This window comes from Falco naumanni, chromosome 13 (genome assembly GCF_017639655.2).
Source record: "Falco naumanni isolate bFalNau1 chromosome 13, bFalNau1.pat, whole genome shotgun sequence".
NCBI lineage: Eukaryota > Metazoa > Chordata > Aves > Falconiformes > Falconidae > Falco > Falco naumanni.
Genome location: NC_054066.1, coordinates 22,745,954 through 22,768,110, shown reverse-complemented (window position 1 = coordinate 22,768,110; position 22,157 = coordinate 22,745,954). Strand labels below are relative to the sequence as shown.

At 36.7% G+C, this 22,157-nt stretch overlaps 1 protein-coding gene across 6 annotated transcripts in view; it reads left to right on the top strand.

The window, feature by feature from the left end:
• Nucleotides 1-22,157, top strand: part of NAALADL2 (N-acetylated alpha-linked acidic dipeptidase like 2) — a 496,311-nt gene that overhangs the window by 344,659 nt on the left and 129,495 nt on the right. For all 6 annotated transcript variants that reach the window (XM_040612990.1, XM_040612992.1, XM_040612991.1 and 3 more), the window contains one exon: nt 20,029-20,172. In XM_040612990.1, coding sequence (XP_040468924.1) covers nt 20,029-20,172 — 144 coding nt within the window. The remainder of the gene's footprint in view (nt 1-20,028; nt 20,173-22,157) is intronic.

Here is a 22,157-nt window from a genome sequence, read left to right as displayed (position 1 = left end):
TTTAATTTTCTATCTGAGGAAATTTCCATATCTAGGCTTCCAGCTCTAATTCAGGTAGTTGGCCTTTTTTGAAAGTGTCAAGTTATCTGACCATAATGAAATTAGTTTGTCTTGTAGGGAAAATACAGTCTTGCGGCAGCTTGTGCAAAAGGTACCATATGTGTATCTGAGTGTGTTTATGGTTAAAAAATGGATTAAGGAGGCTTCAGGGTAGACTTTGCCCTTGCTGTGCAGGATCTCTTTCACATCAGTCATGTCTTTCTGAGCTGCACTGAATATAGAGTTGAGTAAGAGAGTGTAACGGACAGTTTCATTTCCTTCTTTGGCCTGATGAAGTCCCTTTGGAAGTACTTAAAAAACCCACAGACTTTTGGATACCGAGGTATCTAATGCAAATTCCACGCGCATTGAATGTGACCAATACTCCTCTAAAAAAAACACCTTTTCCACAATCTGTGAGAAACAATGCAATGATGATTTTAAGAAGCTTTTGATCTACATGGAATGATTTTATAATATTAATCCTGGGCATGACTTAATATTCTTAAGAAAATGCTTTATTAATTACAGCTTGAAAAATACAATTACATGCCGAGTTCAAAGAGTACATCAATATGAAGGGCTTCAAGTTGGGTGAAGGACAGAAAAAAATCCACAGCGATAATTAAGTTTATATTTGTGGTTGTTTGTGGAGGCTTGTAGTTTATTGACTAAGGATTTCCAGGAACAGAAGAAAATAGGTTCATTTTAAAATTTAGTAGCCATAATATAGGGAGCCAATACTAACGAGCACAATTCCAACCAGTGGTAGAAAAACAAACCATTTTTCATTAGATTTTAAATAGATTTGTTTCTGAGGTTTTTATTCTTGGGGACGTAAGCTAGAAGTTAACAAACAAAACTTGAAATATTTACTTACCGTAGGAGACAGAAAATTACTGAACTGATTTTAAAGGAGGTATAATTAGCTCCATTAATCTCAGGCAATATATTATTCTGCTCAATAAGCTCGGATGGGAAAATTATTATTCGAACTAGTTTGTATACCTAACTCAAAATTTAATTTTGTGGTTAAGTTATATAGGTTTATAGATACTTGAAATTTCATCAGTACAGGTCCTGTACTGTCTAATTATATGTACAAGAGAATTCGGCAAGGGAGATAAATAATAGCCTGTAGCAAATTCATTTTAATTTATTAAATAATTTGGGTAACTGATCATTTCAGGATTCCTTTTTCTGTGTTTCCTCTTGGCTCTTTAACACTTCTCAAGAGTTAATGCCACTTTTTCAACTGCCTCTCAGAAGTAGGATTGGATTTTTGTGAGAACTGAATCAAGTAAGGGGCCAGATTTTTTACAAGGACTTGGTTCCTTCATTTTTGTGTTTCCTGTCAAATTAGTGCAAACAAAATGCACAGTTTTTTATATATACATCTGCTTAATTAAAATGTATTTAGTGTCTTCTCAGCAGCTAGCTTTGAGACTATGTACTCAGCAGTGACGACTGAGAGGACTGTGACTGTCAAGAAGCTAATGGAACATCTTTCAAATGCCTTCTCGGTGCTTAGTCCTGAGCTACATCTTGAGTTTATTTTTAGAGGTTAACAGGGCTTAGAATTGCTTAACCAGATTAAACCAAAACTGAGTAAAGTTTCATTTTAATTAAAATAGAGTTGTAGCAAAAGTAGTAGTTGCTGCTTTTTCATGTAGTAGATTATTTTTTTTTTGCTTGTTCAACAGCATTTAGTATCTTTCCCATGTAATTATTGTGCTGATGTTTCTGCAAAAGCCACACATGAAGTACAAACTCAATCAAAAAGATCAGTTCTATCTACAGACTAAAGCAGTAGCTTTCCCCTCTGATCTGTTATTACTTAAATACTAGATTTGTTTACTGCAATTGAACTACAGGCAGTAAAATGAAATGATGAATTGATAACCTGAAATCTTGTTAAGGAATACTTAAATGTTGGCCTTATAGCGAACAGTGATGGATAACTAAAATGTTCAGTCAGTTCTGTCTCACCAACTCGAGTACTTTCATACAGAATATCATGTTTGAGAATTAAATGTCTGCAGCGAGTGCATGGGAAAATAATAATTTATCTTTGAGTGGCTATAAATATATTTTCTGAGCTGAAAACAGATACTTGAGGACAAATTGCAACTTTCTTACAACACTATTGGCAGGAAACAGTTTATTGTAAAGCTGCAAATACTGGTTTGCAAAGTTGCATGAAATACAGTACCTGTGACAATAATGAATGATGTTACATATTGTAGAGGCAATCACATAATACATCATGTGTTACTTTAATGGAACGGTGCCAGTGGAATTTACAAATGTGGCATCTATTTATTTTTGCCATTACTTAGAAGGAAAGGGAATAACATGGAAGTGATGATTACTTGTGACACATTCTTTTTATGAAAGTAACTGCTTTAACCCATATTGTTATAATAGTCCATGTGTTCTTTTTATTTCTATTTCTTTGTTTCGTTCAGTGAACCATATTTCTGTATATTTGTTTGTGCTAGCAATATGACGGAGTCAAGAGCATCTGTTATCTACTGTAAAGTTGTGATGATAGCTTACCAGCTTTGTGCAACTTTGTGTAACTTCAGGCAAAAAATCCTTGGAACTGAATTGCAACAGAACAGTAATAGAATCAGAATAAAGGCAACGCTAAGGGTAAGATTATCAAGCATGTTTTGAAGTAAGTGCTGAATGAACCTTACAATAATGATTGAGTGGCGTAGGAGAGTAACACTGTCTTTTGCCATTGAAAAAAATCCTGGGTAAGGCTCGTGTTAGTACAACAGCACATCAGAGCTTGTTAACTCTACTTATAGATAACATTTATTTGTCCAGACTATGCTGTCCAGAAACATGACTATTCTGCTTCTAGTTCTGGACCAGTCACTGTCAATGGTAGCTGGAGGCTTGTCTATTTCATGTGACAGGGTGGGGGTTTGGGGGAGGTGCGCACACATGCGTGTGCATGTATTTGTAGGCCATAATAAAGTCTGTTTAGATAGCTGTGCCATCATTCCATCTTAGTTACTGAACCAGAAACCTGTATGAGGTGGTTTTACTGTAAGATCCAGACACACACAAGTTCTGAGTCCCAGGAACTTGTAGGTTTCATGTGTGTTTCTGTATATCTAACTTAAGACGTTTCAAGAGTTGTCTTGATAGATGCGGATGCTGTGATTCTTTGAAACTTTGAGGTCCCATCTTCAGAAACAGGAATAGTCCTTAGAGTTATCACAGGAGAATAAATTTTTAACAGTAAATCATGAAAAATGAAAATTTTTATAAGAACTGCCACATTTATGAAGTTTTCAAGATGCCACCATTGCAAATATCTGTAACATTGATGAAAAAAATGAAATAAGGAATGTTGTTCTTGATACTTATCTGTAGCATAAACAGCTCCTCTTCCTGGTACAGTTGTTGTAGATAGTTTGATTAATGTTTCTTCCATGGACCTCCATGTTTTTAAAGAAGTGGACTGTCTGGTCCATTGCAGTTTCAGCTTTTGAAAACAATTTATTTGCTGTGAGCTCTTTGCTAGCGCTTACATGAAAGTAGTGGTGAATCGGGAGCATCTTCCGTAGTGTATTATTATATTGTCTTGCAGTACTACTCTTTCTATAACAAATGATGGAGGAGAGTTGCCTTGTTTTCAGTGGTTTAGTTCAGGTCCAGCTGTTAGGCAGAGTAGGATTTGCATAAGTATTTCTGTCAGTCTGTATATTCTATATGCTTCTAGGTATCATTTAAAATTCATTAAGCTTCAGGGTAACAGTCAAAATTAAGCTAGACATGTATTGATTTCTTCTCCTCCACTGCTCTTTTGGGATTCTTCTATGTTCTTTCCTGTAAAAAGGGGGGGGGGGGGGGGGGGGGGGGAAGGGGTTTCCTGATTTACCTGTGACCCAAGCAAGCTCTCCACATTTAACACTATAGAAAGGATCATGAGCACTTCAGTGTTGCTCTTGTTCTCATCTTGCAGTAAGAAATGAGCTAGGAAGAGTGTGTTCTCTGGGGGAGCTGTACAGTCTTGCCTTTATATTTTTTTTGACACAAGAAGGGACTGAAAATGAATAAGGATAGCATGTATGTGTTAACTATAAACAATGTTCTAAGCCTGCCTGAGATAATGGGAAAAATGTACGGAACTTCTTTGCTTGTATTTTGCTTCTGAAGGGTAGTGTTTAAACAAAATACCACGTGTGTAGGCAGACATTTTTAGAACACAATAAAGGCTAAATTAAAAAGAGTTTTTAAATCCTTTGAACTAAAGATACTGGGGGGGGGGGGGTGTGTCATTATGTTTAATCAGTTGAACAAATGTATCTGCTTACTTAAATATTTCAGTATTTGGTAATCAGTATCAGCTTTGGGGGGCAGAGACATTGATGTGCCTGGTCCACTATATGACTCCTATGGTATGTCATACTAGTCACTTAGGAGGGAGAAATAAAGGGATAGTATACTTACACATTGAGATTCTAAGTGGAAAACGGGCCACTAAAAGTCACTTTAGGATTACACAATTACCCTGATGCATTAAAAAATCAAAGCTACTGAGACTGATAACTTTCGGGTTCCCGAATTTAGTAGCTTCATTTTGCATCAAAGCAGGTAAAAAAACTCATTTTGAAATATCCAATAGAGAATTGAAAATATTTATATATATATAAATTATATATATAATGCTATAAAGATATTTTAGAAATAGATTTTGAAGATCACTGATTTTAATGTTTAAAAACTATTGCCAACTAATTTTGCCAACTAAAACTTACCTGTGGAGCAGGGAAGAATATGTAATGATAGTTGCATATGCATTATCAGGTTAATTCTCCTGGAGGTCTGAATGGCTATTAGAAGATTATAATCTGTAACTTTTATTAGATAATGAGACAGATACCTATTTTTCAATGTTTAGTTTTGTTCTATAAAGTTTCTATTGTTTTTCACTTTCATTTTTCATTGTTCTAGTGCTATATTTTCTTTTTGTCTTTTGAGGGTTTTTTTATTTTGTTTTATTACAGTGGTTAGTCTTTTTCAGATCATTCTCTTTTTAAAAACCTGAGATCACAAAACTCCACTAACAGGTTACAGCCAGTGAATATATTAGTTTATATGTGAATGTAAATAGCTAAAAAAAAAACCAAACCAAACAAATAATTAGAACAAACAAACAAAACCAAACAACAAAAAAAAAAAAAACAGCAAGAAAGTAGTGGAAGATGCAATGCAGTAATTTACATCTGTGGAAATACAAACCGTTACCTGGCAGTAGCACGGTATGGGAGATTTGGGTGCACATTGTTTGATATCTGTGAAGGCCTCATTGAATTGACTAGGAAATACATTTCATGAAGTAATAAGGAGTTACTGTAATTCAGAGAAGCCAAACATCGAATTGTCTCCGGCATTGGAAATAAACTTCAAAACGATGACTGAAAGGGACACTTTCATTTAAATTAGTTTTAAGTAATAATTCAAAATGTAATATTCTTATTTTCTGCAGAATTTAGTAACTATATTTGGCTATTGCAAACATTACATGTCCATTATGTTTATGGAACTTTTCTTTTTAAGTATTTACTTTTAAAAATAATCCTAAGGAGCATTTTTTTAAATATATGTATAGGAATTCATGTTTATCACTGATTTACAATTAAAAACATGGCCTTAATATAATATTCTGAAGTGATACTGCTACTCTGACCTTCTTAAAAAAAGTATTTTTTTGAGTATCACCTAATTTTCTATTTTGTCTGATCTTCCTATCTCAAATTGTCCTTGAATTTCAGGGGGTTTAGCCTAAACATTAACTAGCTCCTTAAACCTGGTATTTCGGCAGTTACTTGTTTTGTATGGTCGTCTCAGGTAACACAAGATCAATTGTATATGTTACCTTCGTGAGGATGCAAAGCTTCTTTATAGAAGTGGTTCAGAAATCCTTTAGGGCCAAGGGCTCCATGTGTGAATGAATACTTAGATATGATGTGCTCTTGTGTGCAATATAAAATCCCTCTCTCAAGGGTGTTTGTAATTGCCTTCTAAAGCTGAATGCAGCCTTTGCACTAGTCAGCATGAACGTAATAAAACATTGCAAATACATAGGCAAGTTATTAAGTAAATTAAATACCAGTGTTTATATCTCTGAGGAGCACTGCAAATAGATTATAGTTTATTTGTCTGTGCTCTGCAATTCCAAAAATGAACCATTACATGTTACAAGGTGTTCCATAGATTCAGAATTTTAGGTTTTGCAGAGCATAGCTCCTTTTCTACAGTTAGATCAGTCCTGCGTTAATGGTTGGATTTGATGACCTTAAAGGTCTTTTCCAACCTAAATGATTGTATGATTCTCCACTCTGTACTATAAACGGGACTAATTAAGGATCTTCAGAACACAAAATCACAGAATGGTCAGGATTAGAAGGGACCTCTGGAGATCATCTAGTCTGGACCCCTGCTAAAGCAGATTAACCTAGAGCAGGTTGCAAAGAGTCCTGTCTAGGCAAGTTTTGAATGTCTCCAGAGGAGACTGCACAGCCTCTCTGGGCAGCTCGCTCCAGTGCTCAGGCACTCTCAAGGTAAAGAAGTTTTTCCTCATATTCAGATGGAACTTCTTGTGTTTCAGTTTGTGCCTGTTGCCCCTTGTCCTGTCACTGGGCAACACTGAGAAGAGCCTGGCCCTGTCCTCTTGACAACTCACCCATAAGGTATTTGTAGACATTGCTAAGATCCCCTCTCAATCTTCTCCAGGCTAAACAGCCCCAGCTCTCTCAGCCCTTCCTCATAAGGAGATTCTTCAGTCCCCTCATCTTCTTCATAGCCCTATGCTGGACCCTCCCCAGTAGTTCCCTGTCTCTCTTGAACACAGCGCTCCAGATGTGGCCTCATCAGGGCAGCAGAGGGGGAGGATCACCTCCCCTGACCTGCTGGCCATGCTTCTCCTAGTGCCCCCCAGGATCCCATTGGCCTTCTTGGCCACCCGGGCTCACTGTTGGCCATGGCAGCTTGCTGCCCAGCAGCACTCCCAGGTTCTTCTCCGCAGAGCTGCCTTCCAGCAGGTCAGCCCCAGCCTCTGGTGGTGCATGGGCCGGTACCTCCCTGGGTGCAGGACCTTACACTTGCCTTTACTGAACTTCATTAGGTTCCCTTCCGTCCAGTTCTCCAGCTTGTCCAGGCCTCACTGAATGGCCGTACAGCCTTCTGGTGTATCAGCTGCTCCTGCCGCTTTTGTATCAACAGCTAACTTGCTGAGGGTACGCTGTCCCCACGGCCAGGTCATTGGTGGGTAACTTGAACAGGACTGGACCCAGCACCAACCCCTGAGGAACACCACTAGCTACAGGCCTCCAGCCAGGCTCCGCGCCACTGATGGCAACTCTGAGCTCTAGCATTTAGTCGTTTCTCCTATATCTTCATTCTAGAAAATGAAGCTTTGAGCTTGACTTGCCAGGATATTTTTTTTCTTCCATAATTGTAATTAAATTATTACTGGTACATGACTAAATGTATCTATTATATCTGATTTTGTAGGTGAAGGATTAATAAATTAAAAATGAACTCAGAACTTGGAACACTTTCATTGAAATCTGGCTTTTTAAAAACACTGATTTTTCTTCTCTGTATTGAAGCATACTTCTTTTGAAATGGGTGCAGGCCCTTTAGAACAAGATGCAACCAGAGATTTATTTTTAACTGCTTGTATGATGCCTTTGATACATATTGTCAGAATTTAACTTGAAAACAAGGACCACTGAATTTCCAATGGCATGCTCCACTAAAACAAAGTTAAATGGTATTAATATATTTTGAATTAATAGACGTTGATTATTAGTAGATTTATCTTGTTAGAAATTTTTTTGGCATTAAGATCATACTAGTCAAATCAACACTGCAACTTCCTTACTATTTTAATGTTACAATTAACCCTGCTAAAACAGAGGAGATGTATGCATTTTATATCATTTTTAGACAGAATTTTTAGAGGCTTTCTTGTTTTTAAACTGTTTTCTTGAATTAACCTGTAATGCCTAAAAAAATTTCAACAATGTTATAGCATGTCAGGGATGCTTATTACAGTGTTACAGGAGACTTAGCTGGGCACCAGTACTCACCAATTAATTCTTTCGTAAGGAAAAAAGCAACAAACCAGTTTGTATCTGACTCCCCGGTTCTCTCTAATTCCCAAAATGTTGTGGGTTTAGATACAGAAGAGTTTTTTGTAAATCCATCCATTCTTATGTGTGAGGTCTAAGTTACGAGTTAGAAATTGTATTGCTGCTTTAGATGGATAAAGTAAGTGCTTCTGACTGCAACGCTTTGCATTATTTTGGGAAGACACTTGTTTCAGACAGCTGCGTCCCTGATAGTTTAAGGTTTAATAGTCCAGAGTATGCCATTATCAGTGTATCCCTATATCTACCTATTCCATTTGCTGTGGATGGAGTTAGGGTCTGCCGTCACTGATTAGCAAACATTTCAAAACACTACCTGCTTGTTTTATCTGAAATTCAGAAGAGGCAACACAATCATTTGAGGCTTCAGGACTGCTGTTCTGCATGCAGCTCAGCACACCAGATCGCTGTGCTGCCATTCAGAGGGACCTCAATAACCTGGACGAATGGGCTGCCAGAAATCTCATTAAGTTCAAGAACGGGAAAGGCAGTGTCTTGCACAGGGGAGACATAAACCTACACACCAGTGTAGGATGTCTGGCTGGAACACACCCTGACAGAAAATGACCTGTGGGTCCTAGTAGACAGTGTGAGGACGAGCCAGCAATGTGCCCTGGCAGCACAGGTGACCAACAGCAGCCTGGGCTGTATCAGCGAAGAGGGTCCCCCGTGGAGACTCGGCCAAGTCACGACAATCACACCAATATGGCTACATGCCGTGCTCACTTTATTAAACAAACAGGTCATATTTATAACTTAAACTGACCGTTCACCCGACTTTACACACAGGTGATTGGATAAAATTTTCTGGCCACGTGGGGTCCGTGTCGCTGATCGGTGGGCATGCTGCAGGCGCCTGCTCACAGTGTGCCGACGAGAGTGTGCTGATTCCGCGGTTCCCAGGACTTGCTCTGCACCTGGCTTCTTGTTTGTACATAGCTTGTTTTCTTTCTCACCCTGCTTGTTCCCAGGACAATGTGAAGTTGCTCTGCAGCTTTAACTAACAAGCCTGGGTTGTCCAACCTGGACAATGGTAACATATGTCCTCGGTCCTTTAAAAATCCCTCTGCACATCAGGAAGAGCATTGCCAGCAGGTTAAGGGAGGCGATTCTTCTCCTCCACTCATCACTGGTGAAACAGCCCCTGGAGTCTCTACAGAAGAGACACAGACATTGTGGAGTGAGTGCAGTGAATGGCCATGAAGATGACTAAGGGGTTGGAGCGTTCGACATATGAGGAATGGCTGAGAGATGTGGGATTGCTTATTCTTGAACAGAGAAGACCTGCAGAGATCTTACCTATGGGTGTAAAGACTTGATGGGAGTGTGAAAGAAGATGGAGCCAGATTATTCTCCAGGGGAGGAAACTGAAATACACAAAATTTGGCTTAAGCATAAGGAAAGGTATTCTATGGTGAGGGTGGTCAAGCACTGAAAGAGGTTGCCCAGAGAGGTTTTGGCATGTGGTTGGAAATGCTCTAGAGCCCAAACTGAACAGTAATCATTGTTGAGGTCTATGTCAACAGAGCATGTGTAAACCAGCATTTTTGACATATGGGCAGACAGTGAAGATGTACTGCTGGTTTGCTATAACCTTTGCAGGAATGAACCAAAAACGTCTAGAGAATGCTGATTCAATATATGTGCTGTAATTCAGTATTTAAAATAGTCCTTGTGCTGACAAGAGGATTCTTGTTGCTTTTCATTCTGATTACATAGTTGTGTGTATGGAGGCATCCGTCCGTTAGGATCTGACCTTTCATTAATATCTTATTTTTGATTGGTTATTACTCAACTATTTCATTATTATGATAGATTTATCATGTAATTATTTTATAAACCATATCCAAACACAGAAGGAACTGGTTGAGGTTTTTTCCTATATAAGGAATGTATTATCAGTTTCTGATTTTTAAAATTTAAGGTGAGGTTATGCTCCCTTACAAATCAATATGTAAGCCGTTTTTGTGAAAAATAAGAACCTTAGAGGAAATGGAAATTTTGAAGGGTTTTTTTCTGTTTTGTTTGGTTTTTTTAAACAAACAAACAACTGTAAGTAGCTTTTTAATTTATGTGCTTATTTAAGTGTCATTCTGTGCCAAGGAATAGTCACTTTGTGTATTAGAGGACAAGAGTATCCTCTGTAATTATGGTTTGATAATACAAGGCTTTGGGAGCATTGGAGGAATTCCTGCCATGACATCTACCTCCTTGTCCCAGCTTACCTCCTACTCTGCTGGTTTATCTGTTAAGAGCGTTGCTGTGATATGGGTTGTTGAACTGATCTAGTTCTAAAGAACTTCAAGAAAGTTTGCTTATCTGGTTCATAGTATGGCCACTGAAACAATCGTGCTGGCACAGTTAATGGCACTGCAGTGTGAGGACAGGAGTAAGTAACAAGCTGTGGGACATGGGAGAGACTTGAAACCATTGGATGACCCCATATGTAATCGAACTGAAGCCAAAATGTAACTTTTTTCAAACAAATATGGAAGAATAAATCAGAGAGAGATATAATTGTAAGAAAAGCATAGTGTACCACAAAACATACGCAATTTTATTTTGTGTTGCCCACCAAATATATACAGACAGCACGTGTTTCTGAGTCATAGCGGTATTCACTACATGCTATAAACAAAATAATTGGTATCCTAAACCTGTCACATTCAATGTTTTCTTAGAGATTTTCTATTTCCATTCCATTCCTTGTAGAGTGTTTTAAGGGCTTTTATTATTTTTAATAACAATAAATCTTATTATTGTGAGTAAACAGGACTCCATGCTCGTTTGTAACAAGAACAGTGATGGCATATGTAACCTGATGTATATTCTGGCTGCTGCAAACGTATTTCACCTGAAGCAAGACAGTTATTTTGCTATTTGTAGTCTTCATCAGCACTGAAGGGAAGGAAGTATGTTTCAGTGTCTTATTTTCATGTTTGTTGTTTGTTTCTTCTATAGTGGCCATCACTGGTGTACAAAACTTAGGTTTATTTCATGAGGGAACAAGCTATAAGACCAACCCATTAACTTTTGAATGTGCCGGAAGCTGATTATTTCCTGAAGTGGTTAATGGGAAACAATTCGTACAGGTGGTGTGTTGGGCCTTATCTGCTAGAGTAACTTAATTCTCCCACTCTTGAGCTGGATACCCATGCTTGGTGGCTACATGGATCCTTTTGCCAGGAGAGAAAGAAATGTTTGGTTCTGCAGGGCAAACAAACTGACCGATTCCAGTTATTCCCTATTCTCATCCTTGCATCTTTTTCAAAAAGCATGGGAGGGAGAATAACCAGCCAAGTACTATAATAGCCATAAACCACGGAAAAGCTGCTTGCCCACTCAGAATACAAGAGCTGCTGCATTGTCATCATTGCTGTTTGTCTCACCGAGGGCTGCTACCAGACAGGAAAAAGAAACCAGTATCAGAAACTGCATAAGGTCCAACTGGAATATGGCACTGCACACTGGAAAAGGCAGTTATAAAATCTGAGTATTGTAACTTTCTTTTTTAAAAGAAACGACATTTACTTACCTTGGAGGTAAAAAACATCATGGAAGCAAATGTAAAGTGCTTATGTTCAAGACTAATGATTGTCCATTAACTATATTATAAAATACAAAGCATGGAATAGGTTTCATGGCACTTACATAGTTCCTTACTCTTACATAATTTTAATGTTTTCAAAATTTTTCCTTTCAGAAAATATTAACGGGAATGATCCAAACTTGTAGCAGAATGTGGGGTCCAATGATGTTTTCTGTGTCCATTTCAACAGAGCAAGACAAATTCATTCATAGAACAGCCACAGTCAAGACAGTAAACTTGAGTTAGGGCTGTACTTGTCCCAAGATATATAGCTCTCAGATGCAGACCAAAGTATTTTATTTTTTTCAATGAAACTGATAACAAATTCTATAACGTCTTTGGCACTTGAATTCAACATATTCTATAATATTTCAGTTTTAAAAGCCACCTGTGTCAAGCTTAGTACATCAATTTGATTTATGTTCCCTCATCCACACATGTCTACATACATGCTTCCCTCCAGATCAAAACCTTCATATAGCTAATAGTCTGGGAGATATATTTTCTGGGAGCAACAGATAGGTTTATTTCGAATGTAGGCTTGCAGCTATAGGATTCATGAAGTAGTTTTACTCTAAGAAAAAGATTAAAAACCAAAACTCAAATATATATCTGATACTTAATATTTTGAATTATGCAGTAATTCTGAACATCAGAGCAATCACTTCAAGCAGTTTTGCTGAATTCCATTTAATTGTTACCTCAGTGGTTTAGGAAAATACTAAATATCAGTTAAAAATAAATTTGTGGTAGAATTATTTTATCATATTAGGTTGAATCACTAATTTGGTGCAAAGATTTAAAGTTTAAGTTACAATTACAGTATTTAGTTTTGCAGCACTTTATGATACTTACTATCTAATTTAAAACTCGTAATATGATTGCAGCAGTTTCTGGTCAGGTTTTTGCCTGGCTTATGTTCTTGAGTGTTTGCAATGTTTTTAGCACTGATTATTTCCACACACAGCCCCTTATGGTGTACCTATGTTCTTAAATTTAATGAAGGTAGAAGATGCTAAGCAGCTGTTTTGGTATCAATAATAGCTAAGATAGGATCCAAAATTAAAAAGCAAAGTTTTGAAGGCACCGGTTTTAATTCAGTATGCATGCAAGGAACAAATTGTGCAGAAACTGAAGGTTATGATTATTGGGATTTTTTAAAATGAGCTTATTTTTAAAGTATTGAGGGCAATTCATTTTTGGTCTTCTAACCTATACAACTTCTGTCAATCCTTTTAAATATCTACCATCACCGTCAAAAGGATGGATCATAGTTTCTATGTCACATGGCCCAAATTGCTGTCTGTCAGTGGAGAGTTTCTTTTAGTTCAGTAGTGAGACCAGCATTTGCTAACACAGGAAGAACTGAGAATTACCTTGTCCTTTCACCCATGCTACATTTGATTGTTACTAAATGTAAGAATATATTGTAGCTATTTATAATATTTAAAAGAATTGCTCTTTTCTTTTATGGCTTAGTGGTTACACAATTGTAGGATGCGTAAAAAGGAAAAGCTTCCACATCAATTGGTGTGGTTTGGGGGTTTTTATTTTGGGTTTTTTTTTCATTGTTCTTGCCATGTTATTAAATATTTTTAGAAGGGAAGAGGAGGATTAATGAGATGTTTCTGCGTCACGAGTGTCAAAGCATTTTTGCTTTTACAAAATGAATGTGTTGCTTTTTATTCTGTTTATATTAAAAAGGAATAAGACTGAATGTGTTTAAAGTACATTAAGTAGGCATTAAGACAAGGGTGATTTCCACTAAAGGACAGGGGAGGGACTTTTTTTTCTCTTTCCTATTGGTTAAGCACATTTTCTTGAGAAGGAGGGGAAAAAATGATAGTGGGTTGTAGAGGTATATTTTCTTAACATATCAGCTATAGTTATTCTAGGTTTATTTTTAAGGACAACAGAAATCTGTTTAAAGAAAAAGTCTTGGGTAGTCTATGCCTAGATTTGCACCCACTGCGCTGATAAAATATGATGTAAACATAATACAGTGGATATACTTTGTAAAGCATAACATCTGGGTAATGTTATGTATTCTTGTATGTATCAATGAATGTATGATATTAACTCTTGGGAGATTGTCACAGGTGGCTTAATATTTTTGTTCTTCTAAACTTTTTTTGATAACTCTTGGTGTCATGAGAATGTCGATTATTTTTTTTTTAAGTGTTTTTAAAGAGGTCTTTTTATCCATCATCAATGCAAAGAAATATTTGAAAATATTTTTCAAATACTTTCTGAGTACTCTCAGTAACTGATTTTCCTTCTAGGTGATCCTCATAGCCTTTAAAGTTCTGTACTTTCTGTAAATTTGTGTAAACCTCTTATAGGTACAGCCATCTTTCTCCCCCATATCTCAAATCAGTACACAGTTCTAAGCATCCCTTGTCCATTTGTCAGTCATGCATCCTGAAATGCAAGCTGCCACAATGCTGTTGTAATTGACAGAACAGTTCATCGTCTCATGCTTCATTGCCTGTAAAACTGTTTTTAAAGTCCTTAGTGAGGGCTGCTGTTAAAATCCCAGTTGCAGAATTTCAAAGTTCCATTTTTTTACAAAAAAGAAGCGAATGTTTTTCTCTTCCTCCCTATTACTACCAGTGTCTAGTGAAGCAAAACACCTCAAAATTGACGTATGTTCCACACTGTAATTCTAGTGGATAATTCATAGAGAACTGAATAAAGACATCAGGAAACTCGTTACAACTTCTACTCCATAGGCATCTGCTCCAGCTTCTGCTCTTCTCATGAGTAACACTTATCTGTTTTTTTTAATTTTTCTTACCCTTACTGATATTTTTAGCTTATACCTCTTAAGATACTCTGCAAGTCTGAAGCTATGGTTGTCTTCTTCCCATTAATAAAATTCCTTCTGACTTCTATTTTAAGCACTTGGAGGGTGATCAGCACCATTTTCTTTGCTAAAGTGAGACGGAAGAAGAGCTCCCATTTGACTTTGTAAGCAGAAAAACATGTATCTAAGTTTCAGAGTCCAAACACTGAGCAGATGCAGGGCTTTCCCAGAATTTCTTGTTCATAAGATGGAGAACAGTATCAGATTTTCTGGATCAGCTCCTGTATCCGCTGTTCTCTGGACTCACCGTATCCATTTACAACAAGAAGTAACAGCTGAGATCAGTTTATTTTTCTTCCCATGTTCAAAGAGAAAATTTAGGAAGGAAAAAAATACATCAGTGACATTGCTGAGGTTTAACAGAGGTTAGACAGGATCTGTATTCTAAGCATCTGCTTGAACAAAATCATGCCATTTCATATGGGTATGACTATGCTCACACCAATAATGGCATTGAATATTATATAGGAAGTCAGTAAGATTTGTCTTAGGAAAAGCATTGGAAGAGCAATGTGCAAAACCAGCAGCAACAAAAAAAACAAAGTCTTGATGTATAATGCACCAACGTGACAGTGCAAACCTTGTCTAGCAGTATTAATTGGTAGTGTGAAGGCTTAATTGAAGGCTGCGTTTTGAGTAGGAAAAGTCCAGTCTGTCTTAAAAATGCTGCTCATAGTATTGTGAGCAGCTGTAGCTGAAGATGGTACAAAATAGCTGTTGTATAGCAGAATTACTATGATTAACAGTAGCGATGTGGTTTTAGTACCTAAAGCCACCAACCAGCTGGCGGAGTCTCCCTGTAATAGGCACTGCACAGTCCCTTTCAGTCTGGGTATGTGATTAGATCCAAGTCAGGAAAATCATAGATAAACTGCTTTTGCAGGGAAGTATAAAGAAATCATTGTGACTAGCTTCATGAGAACAGTGGAAGCCTAACAACTACTGAGTGTATCAACAAAGTTGGAGGGCAAGTTGTATGCAAGTTCAAAGCGTAAATACTAAAAGGTCTGTGATGTGTCAGTTTAAACGTTTTGGTTTTGTCATGGTTAATACAAGATCAAGTGCTGATAAAAGAGAGTTTGGGATATATGCTGGAAATGTATAAATGGAAGAATCCCTCTTTCACAGAAATGCATTGAACTAACTCTTCACTTCAGGCAGTTGAATGACAGAACCATCTTGTTTGACCAAATGCACTTCATTTTGTTTTTCATGCTCTAATTTATTCTCATTGTGTGCTGTGAAGTCCTGTTTGGAGTGTCTATTCTCAGCATAAAACTGTTTGTCAAATTTCTATTAGGCTTAAGGTGAAAAATTAATGAGCCATTCACTTCAGATATTTCAAAACTAATACTGCTCTATTATTAATGCAGCAGAAAGTCAAAGATTTAGGTATGCACAATTATGGTTCAGTGTTCAGTCAGACTCTACTCTTTTCCCATATTTTGAGGGGGACATCATTAAAATAGTATTTCAGGTCATATAAAGAATTATTTTAATGAATTTTATCAGTAAATATTTTAGACAGTTTTATCTATTAACTTTTTGTTTTGTCAGATCCTGGAAGAGGATGGCTTTAATAAACAGATAACAATGAAACACAATATTCTGTCCAGTCTTTCTCTGATTCTGGAATTTAAATGAACAGAAAGTTGATTCTTATAGCACAGACTTTGTAAAGAAAAATATATAAAAGCTTAGTTGCACAATACTGAATAAGCTGTTGGTAAAGCAATATTATTTTGACTAGAGATGTATGACATTGTGACTCTCTTCTGTTTTATGTGCCTCAGACTTTTCAGCCTTGACAAAAGTCATTGAAACATCAATAAAATTGTACTTCAATCAAGAATTGAGTGGCATATGGTACACAAGTATTACTTTAAGTTATCCCATTAAAAATCTTTCAGAAATCTCAGGACGTCTTGCCAATACCAGTAAGTTAAGTGATAAAACGCTGTGAAGTGCTAGGTTACAAGTGTGCATCCCCAACTGAGCTGTGTGGAAACTGATGCTCAAGGTTTGTGCATGCATTGAAAAAGAAAGCACAAAACACAGGCGCTGCAAAAATAGAAATGTGGTCATCACTTTCTATGCAGAAGCTTTCTAAAGATTGCCTCTTTTTGTGCTCCTAAAATTAACTTAATAATTAATTAGCACTTGTTTCTTCCTGCGTTCCATTATGTTCTCCAGAGTCTTTCTTAAATTAATAGTGGTTTTAGGTCTGGCACGGTTAGATTGTTAGACTTGCATAGACGAAGCAATTCTGTTTCTTGGAAGATTTCCATGCTATAAAACTAAATTTCATTACAAGTAAAATGTCAAACTTAAATTATTCTTAAGGCATTTATTGTGCTCACAGATCCTTAAAGCACTATGTGCTCCAAGGAGTTTGGCATCCAAGCAGGGATGGAGCAAGCAAGAGTCTCGCAAAGTTCTTTCTATACCTTGGTTTCGTTGTGAGGTTGCACTGCGCTGTTTTGCAGTTGGACAGCATCAAGCCCATGAGTATTTAAGCACTGTGCTTTAATTGTGCTTTAACCAGTAGCCCTGGAAATCTCCAGATTTTTCAATGTGCACTGTGTTTTACTGCGGAGATTGGTCTTGAATCTTTTGCTTTTGAATCCTGATCATGATGCAGATGGCTTTCCTCAGTCTCCTAAAAAAGTACTCTCATAGCAACTAATAAAGGGTTGGCAGAGGGAAAGAAACACTTTTATTTTTTTCTTAAAACATTTTTTTATTACCAATTCCAATACTGGTTTGTTTGGGTTTTTTTTTAATAATTTAGGAAGTTCAGTTGAGAATCATACCGAAATCAGGCCTGGAAAAGATGTCAAGAGGTCATCTAATCTAGCACCCTCCCTCAGGGAGGGGATCAACCATATCTATGACATTTCTGACAGTTGCTTGTTTTTCTTTAAAAATATTTCCGTTGTAGAGCTTTTACCACTTGCCTAGGCAAGTCCTTATGAATTCCTCCTATCAGAAAGTGTGTGTGTGGGGGGGGGGTGTCCAGATAACTTGAATCTCCTTTTCTATATTTTTTTTTTTTTCCAGTGGTGGTGGTGGTGGTGTGTTGTTCCATACTTCAAATTCCATCTTATATTGTGAAATTATTCATTTCTAAACATGGGAGATTTTCTCCTGTAGATTGTTCTCAGAAGTGTATCTTTCACAGTTTACTCAGGTGTGAAGCTCAAATTGTGGGTAAATGGAGAAAGGAGAGATGATTTTCATTTGCAACATTTTGAGCTTCATTGCTCCTGTAATCCAGTTTGACAAACAATAGACAGAAAATAATGTCTCAGTTACAGATCTCTGATGGACATTTTAGGATGCTTTTTGATTCCAGAAACACTCAAAGCTTGAGTAAACTGATTTTACCATCAATTTACTGAAGTAGCAGCTTTCAGGGATATTTTCAGCCCCGCCCAACTTTGATAAGGCAGAAGGTTTTTTATAAATTACTATGTTTTGAACCAGTTACACCTTTCCACTTAATAATTTTTAATTGTCTGATTCTGTAATTTGTCTGATTCTTTCAAAGGAAACATTGATAAAGTTCCACTGTGTATTAGAGCTGAACAACTCTTCTTTTTTTTTTGTTTTTTTTTCCCCCTTCCATAATTAAATGTTATAGCCTTGGTCAATTTTTCTATTATGATTAAGAACGTACTGTGAGAAGTCTCAGAAGCTTTGAGCACAAGTATTAAGACAAAAAAAAAAAAAAAAGGAGGATGTGTGTGGGTTTTTTTTACATTGTGGCTCAGTAACAATGCTCCTAATAGTAATTTTATAAAAAACAATTTGTAGAACGCGTGCAGCTGATTTCTGATAGCTTCTTCCCTTTGTAACTGTAGTCACACAGAATGTAAAGGGTGCCTTCTGATTGTGAAGGACTCCATGTCAACAGAAAATGTGGTATTTGTTTCATACAGGTCTCACGGAGAGGCCTTGTATTCTGAATCTCTAGTTGGAAGTTTGGAAAAGATGCTGTGTGGGCAGGTATATTGCAAGGTTTTTAGAGTTTTGCAGGTTGTTCTGGAGATGTTTCTGCCATGTGCTATGAACCTCCTCCTTGTTTTCCGTGGCGGGCTTGTCATCTGCAAAAGTATTATTGCTTCCCATGGGAAGAGGTGATGCCTTTATTAGGCCATCTGAAATAGTTGAGAAAAAGTTGACTGTTTTGTCCTGAAGTGCTTTAGAGCATTTCCATGTGCAGAGTTTGCCTTTTTTTTTTTTTTTTTTTTTTTTTTTTTCTGGTTGGTCTCCCAAAATATCCCATTATCTCATCAAAAAACGTCCCACACGTAAATGTTGGACAGTCATGCGTATGGAAATTCAGGGTATTTTCAGTTAAGGAGAGATTTAAAAATATGCATTAATCTGCTGATTCTGTGAGGTTTGTGCTGTGACTTCTTAAGATGTTAAAATTGTGAGTAAAGTGTTCTGATAAATGAGACATGTCTGTTTAGTACACTCTTATTCCAGACCTCCTTCAGCCGAGCCTTCAACTGTCCATCACAGAACAAATTATAGTCACCTTGTAAAAATATATTTTTTATATAAATAAATACATATATTTGTAATATAAAATAAATCATAGTCACCTTAGGTGCCTTGAACCCACTTTGAGTCGATGCAATGATCAAATTGTATTCTTTAAAAGAGGAAGTGATATATTAAAATTTTCGGGCTTTTTGGTATATGCAAGGAAACACATCTAATTGCCAGTGTATCATCAACATCCTTAGTGGTGTGTTTCTTGTCAAAGTTCTCATGAAATCTTGTTTGTATGATGCTCGGCCCTTGAACAGTTTTATTGCTAAGTAGTACAGCTTCTGTAGAATTTAAACATGTTGGCATCCCTAGCAAAATGAACAGCCTCATCAGTAGTAGCATCATTCAGTGCAGACAGATAGTTATGCATGATTTCAGACAATTTAAATGCCTGCTCTTCCCTGAAAGGGTGCATTCAGTTCTTACTTGAATTTGAAAGTTATTGCTGATCGGTAATTCTATTTTTCATTGATTTCTTTAACTACGCACCAATTTACTTTGTTGTGTTTAAGTCACATACAATCTAATATCCGCTTGGACTCTTTGACAGTTTCTTTCCTTTGGAACTATTCCCCAAATACTGTAAGATGTACATGTGATTTTGTGGCTCGTATTCTTGAAGAGGGTTGTTTTAATGTTTTGTTTTTTCAGTAAGGTAAGTAAAAAATAATGGCTGCTTGTCTAAATCAATTGTTCTAAGACATATTGTAGATATTTAGGGTTTTTTTTTGTTTGGTTTATGCAGAAGACAAATTTTCATTTACTAAATTGCTCTTTTCTTTCTGTCTTTTAAGATGGAACCTACAGACAAAATCGACTAAACCTCACAACACTGTTAGTACAACCAATTTCTGCAGTGCTTGCCAAAAAACTCGTTTCCTTACCTGAGGACACTGTCCAAAAAGATAGTTGTATACCCCTCCAGCTGCCAGCAACAGGTAATCCTTTTGAAATGATCTTTTCTTCTAGCTATGAAATGTTCCTCAAGGACTCCAAATCCATTTTCTATAACCATATACATAATAGGTTTATCTGATGGCAAATATGTTTTGCTTAGCTGATTTCTAGAAGGGACTATGAACAATCTAAAAATTATGCTTCCAAAATCTGATAGATGGAAGTTTTGGTTTAAAAAAAAAAAAAAAAAAAAAAAAAAAAAGACTCTTAGTATAAGGCATTAAGCTCTAATTCTTAATATTGACTTTAAAAAACTTCTATCTAGATACCATCACTAGGGAGATTTTTCTGCAGTATGGTTTGTTAGGCCTTGTACTACTAAGAATGTGATTTTTGATGTTAAGGGAGCAGTAGTGGTATTGAAGTTATTTTGTGTCTTTTTTTCTACCTCTGGCATAATAATACTTTAATTCTAAACAGTGACATGTCTTTCTGTTTTCCTTAATTTGTATATGCTATGGAATAAGCAATATATTGTTGATTGAACTTTCAGGCACCTTTTCCTCCAAGTCTCACCAGGAAAACAGTCATCATGACGAGAACAAAGTACCTTGAATAGAACTATATGTAAGGAAAGAATGCAGTCAGAGAATCTCTTTGAAGATAATGTCATTAGTAAAGTCATACAGATTACTGCTTGAATAAACTTACTGCTGATGGGTGCGGGGGAAGTGAGAGTACAGTCTTCCAGCAAAGATGCTGCATGGTGTTTCAATGAGCACCTTCCAGATAATGCTGGAGATGAGATGTTTGTCTAAACAATAACTCTGTCCTCATTTTTGTTTTGTGCTAGTCTATCTTTCAGCAGAAAAAAATGTAGAATAAATGGCATGTTTTATTATAATGTCTTTTTAAATTAATTGATTTGAAGCAGTGATCTTGGAAGGGGAGAGGCAAATTAAGTTAGTCACTGAGTCCTGTGATAAATACAGCGATAACAGTAAAAGCAAACTTCAAGGGCAACCATTGTACTATCACACATGTGCTGTATCGCTTGTTTATTGCTTTTGGAAAGTTATTGTGGAATAGGAATACAGTACAACAAGCAATAACAAAAGGTAGATTAGTTTTATTATTTGTGTTAGCATTTTTAGTTATATAGACTAAAAAGAAAGGCAGAAAGACCTCAGGCTTCATGGCTTAAGCTGTTGTAGTTAGACAGGGGTATTGCTCTCCATGCATGGCTAATGAGGTACTTTAAAGATGAACTGATTTGCCTCAAAACCAGTAGATACAGACTATATAAGCAGGAAGAGGTCGTACTGGAAGGAACAAGTACTTAACCGTTCCAGATAGGATGTGTGAAGCTTGCTAGTATTGTACAAATTTTCAACAGCTGAAGTGCCTGAAGGAAAGCATGAGTTTGGGCTGGCAAATGATGCTGATTTTAGAAAGAGAAAAGGCTCCACTGTCTGTTTCTCAAAAAGCTTTGTGTGGAGGCTGCAGGACAGGATCACCTAAATTGTAGCTTTTTCTGCTTCTGTGACAGGTGTGGCATGTCTGTTTTATTTCCCTTAGAAGGCAGGAATTCTGTGTGGTGGAAAATTTCTGGAAAAAAAAAATATTCCAAACTAGCAGTCTTGTAAGAGCCAATCCATGTCTAGCTTACTCTGGGTGAACACAACTGCTTGTGTCTGATTTGATGTAAAGTTTATGAACCACTGTTATCCACATGGGAATTTGTAGAAAAATCTTAGTTTATTGAGCAAGTAGGGTCTATAATAAGAAGCCTTGCATAATTCTATAATGCATTATGATATATTTTGCCTTGAAATAATGATGAGAAACTATAGATAAGCTAGAGCATATAGTGTGCTTTAGTGTTCAGTAGCAGCCTTAATGGAAGAGATAAAAGATGGGTCTCATGATAAGAAAACTTGTATAACTAATAATAATAACAGCTAAAGAGAAAATGCTGAACAGAGCAATGCATATGAGACCCCTGAAGGCTGAATTTGCAGTCTTC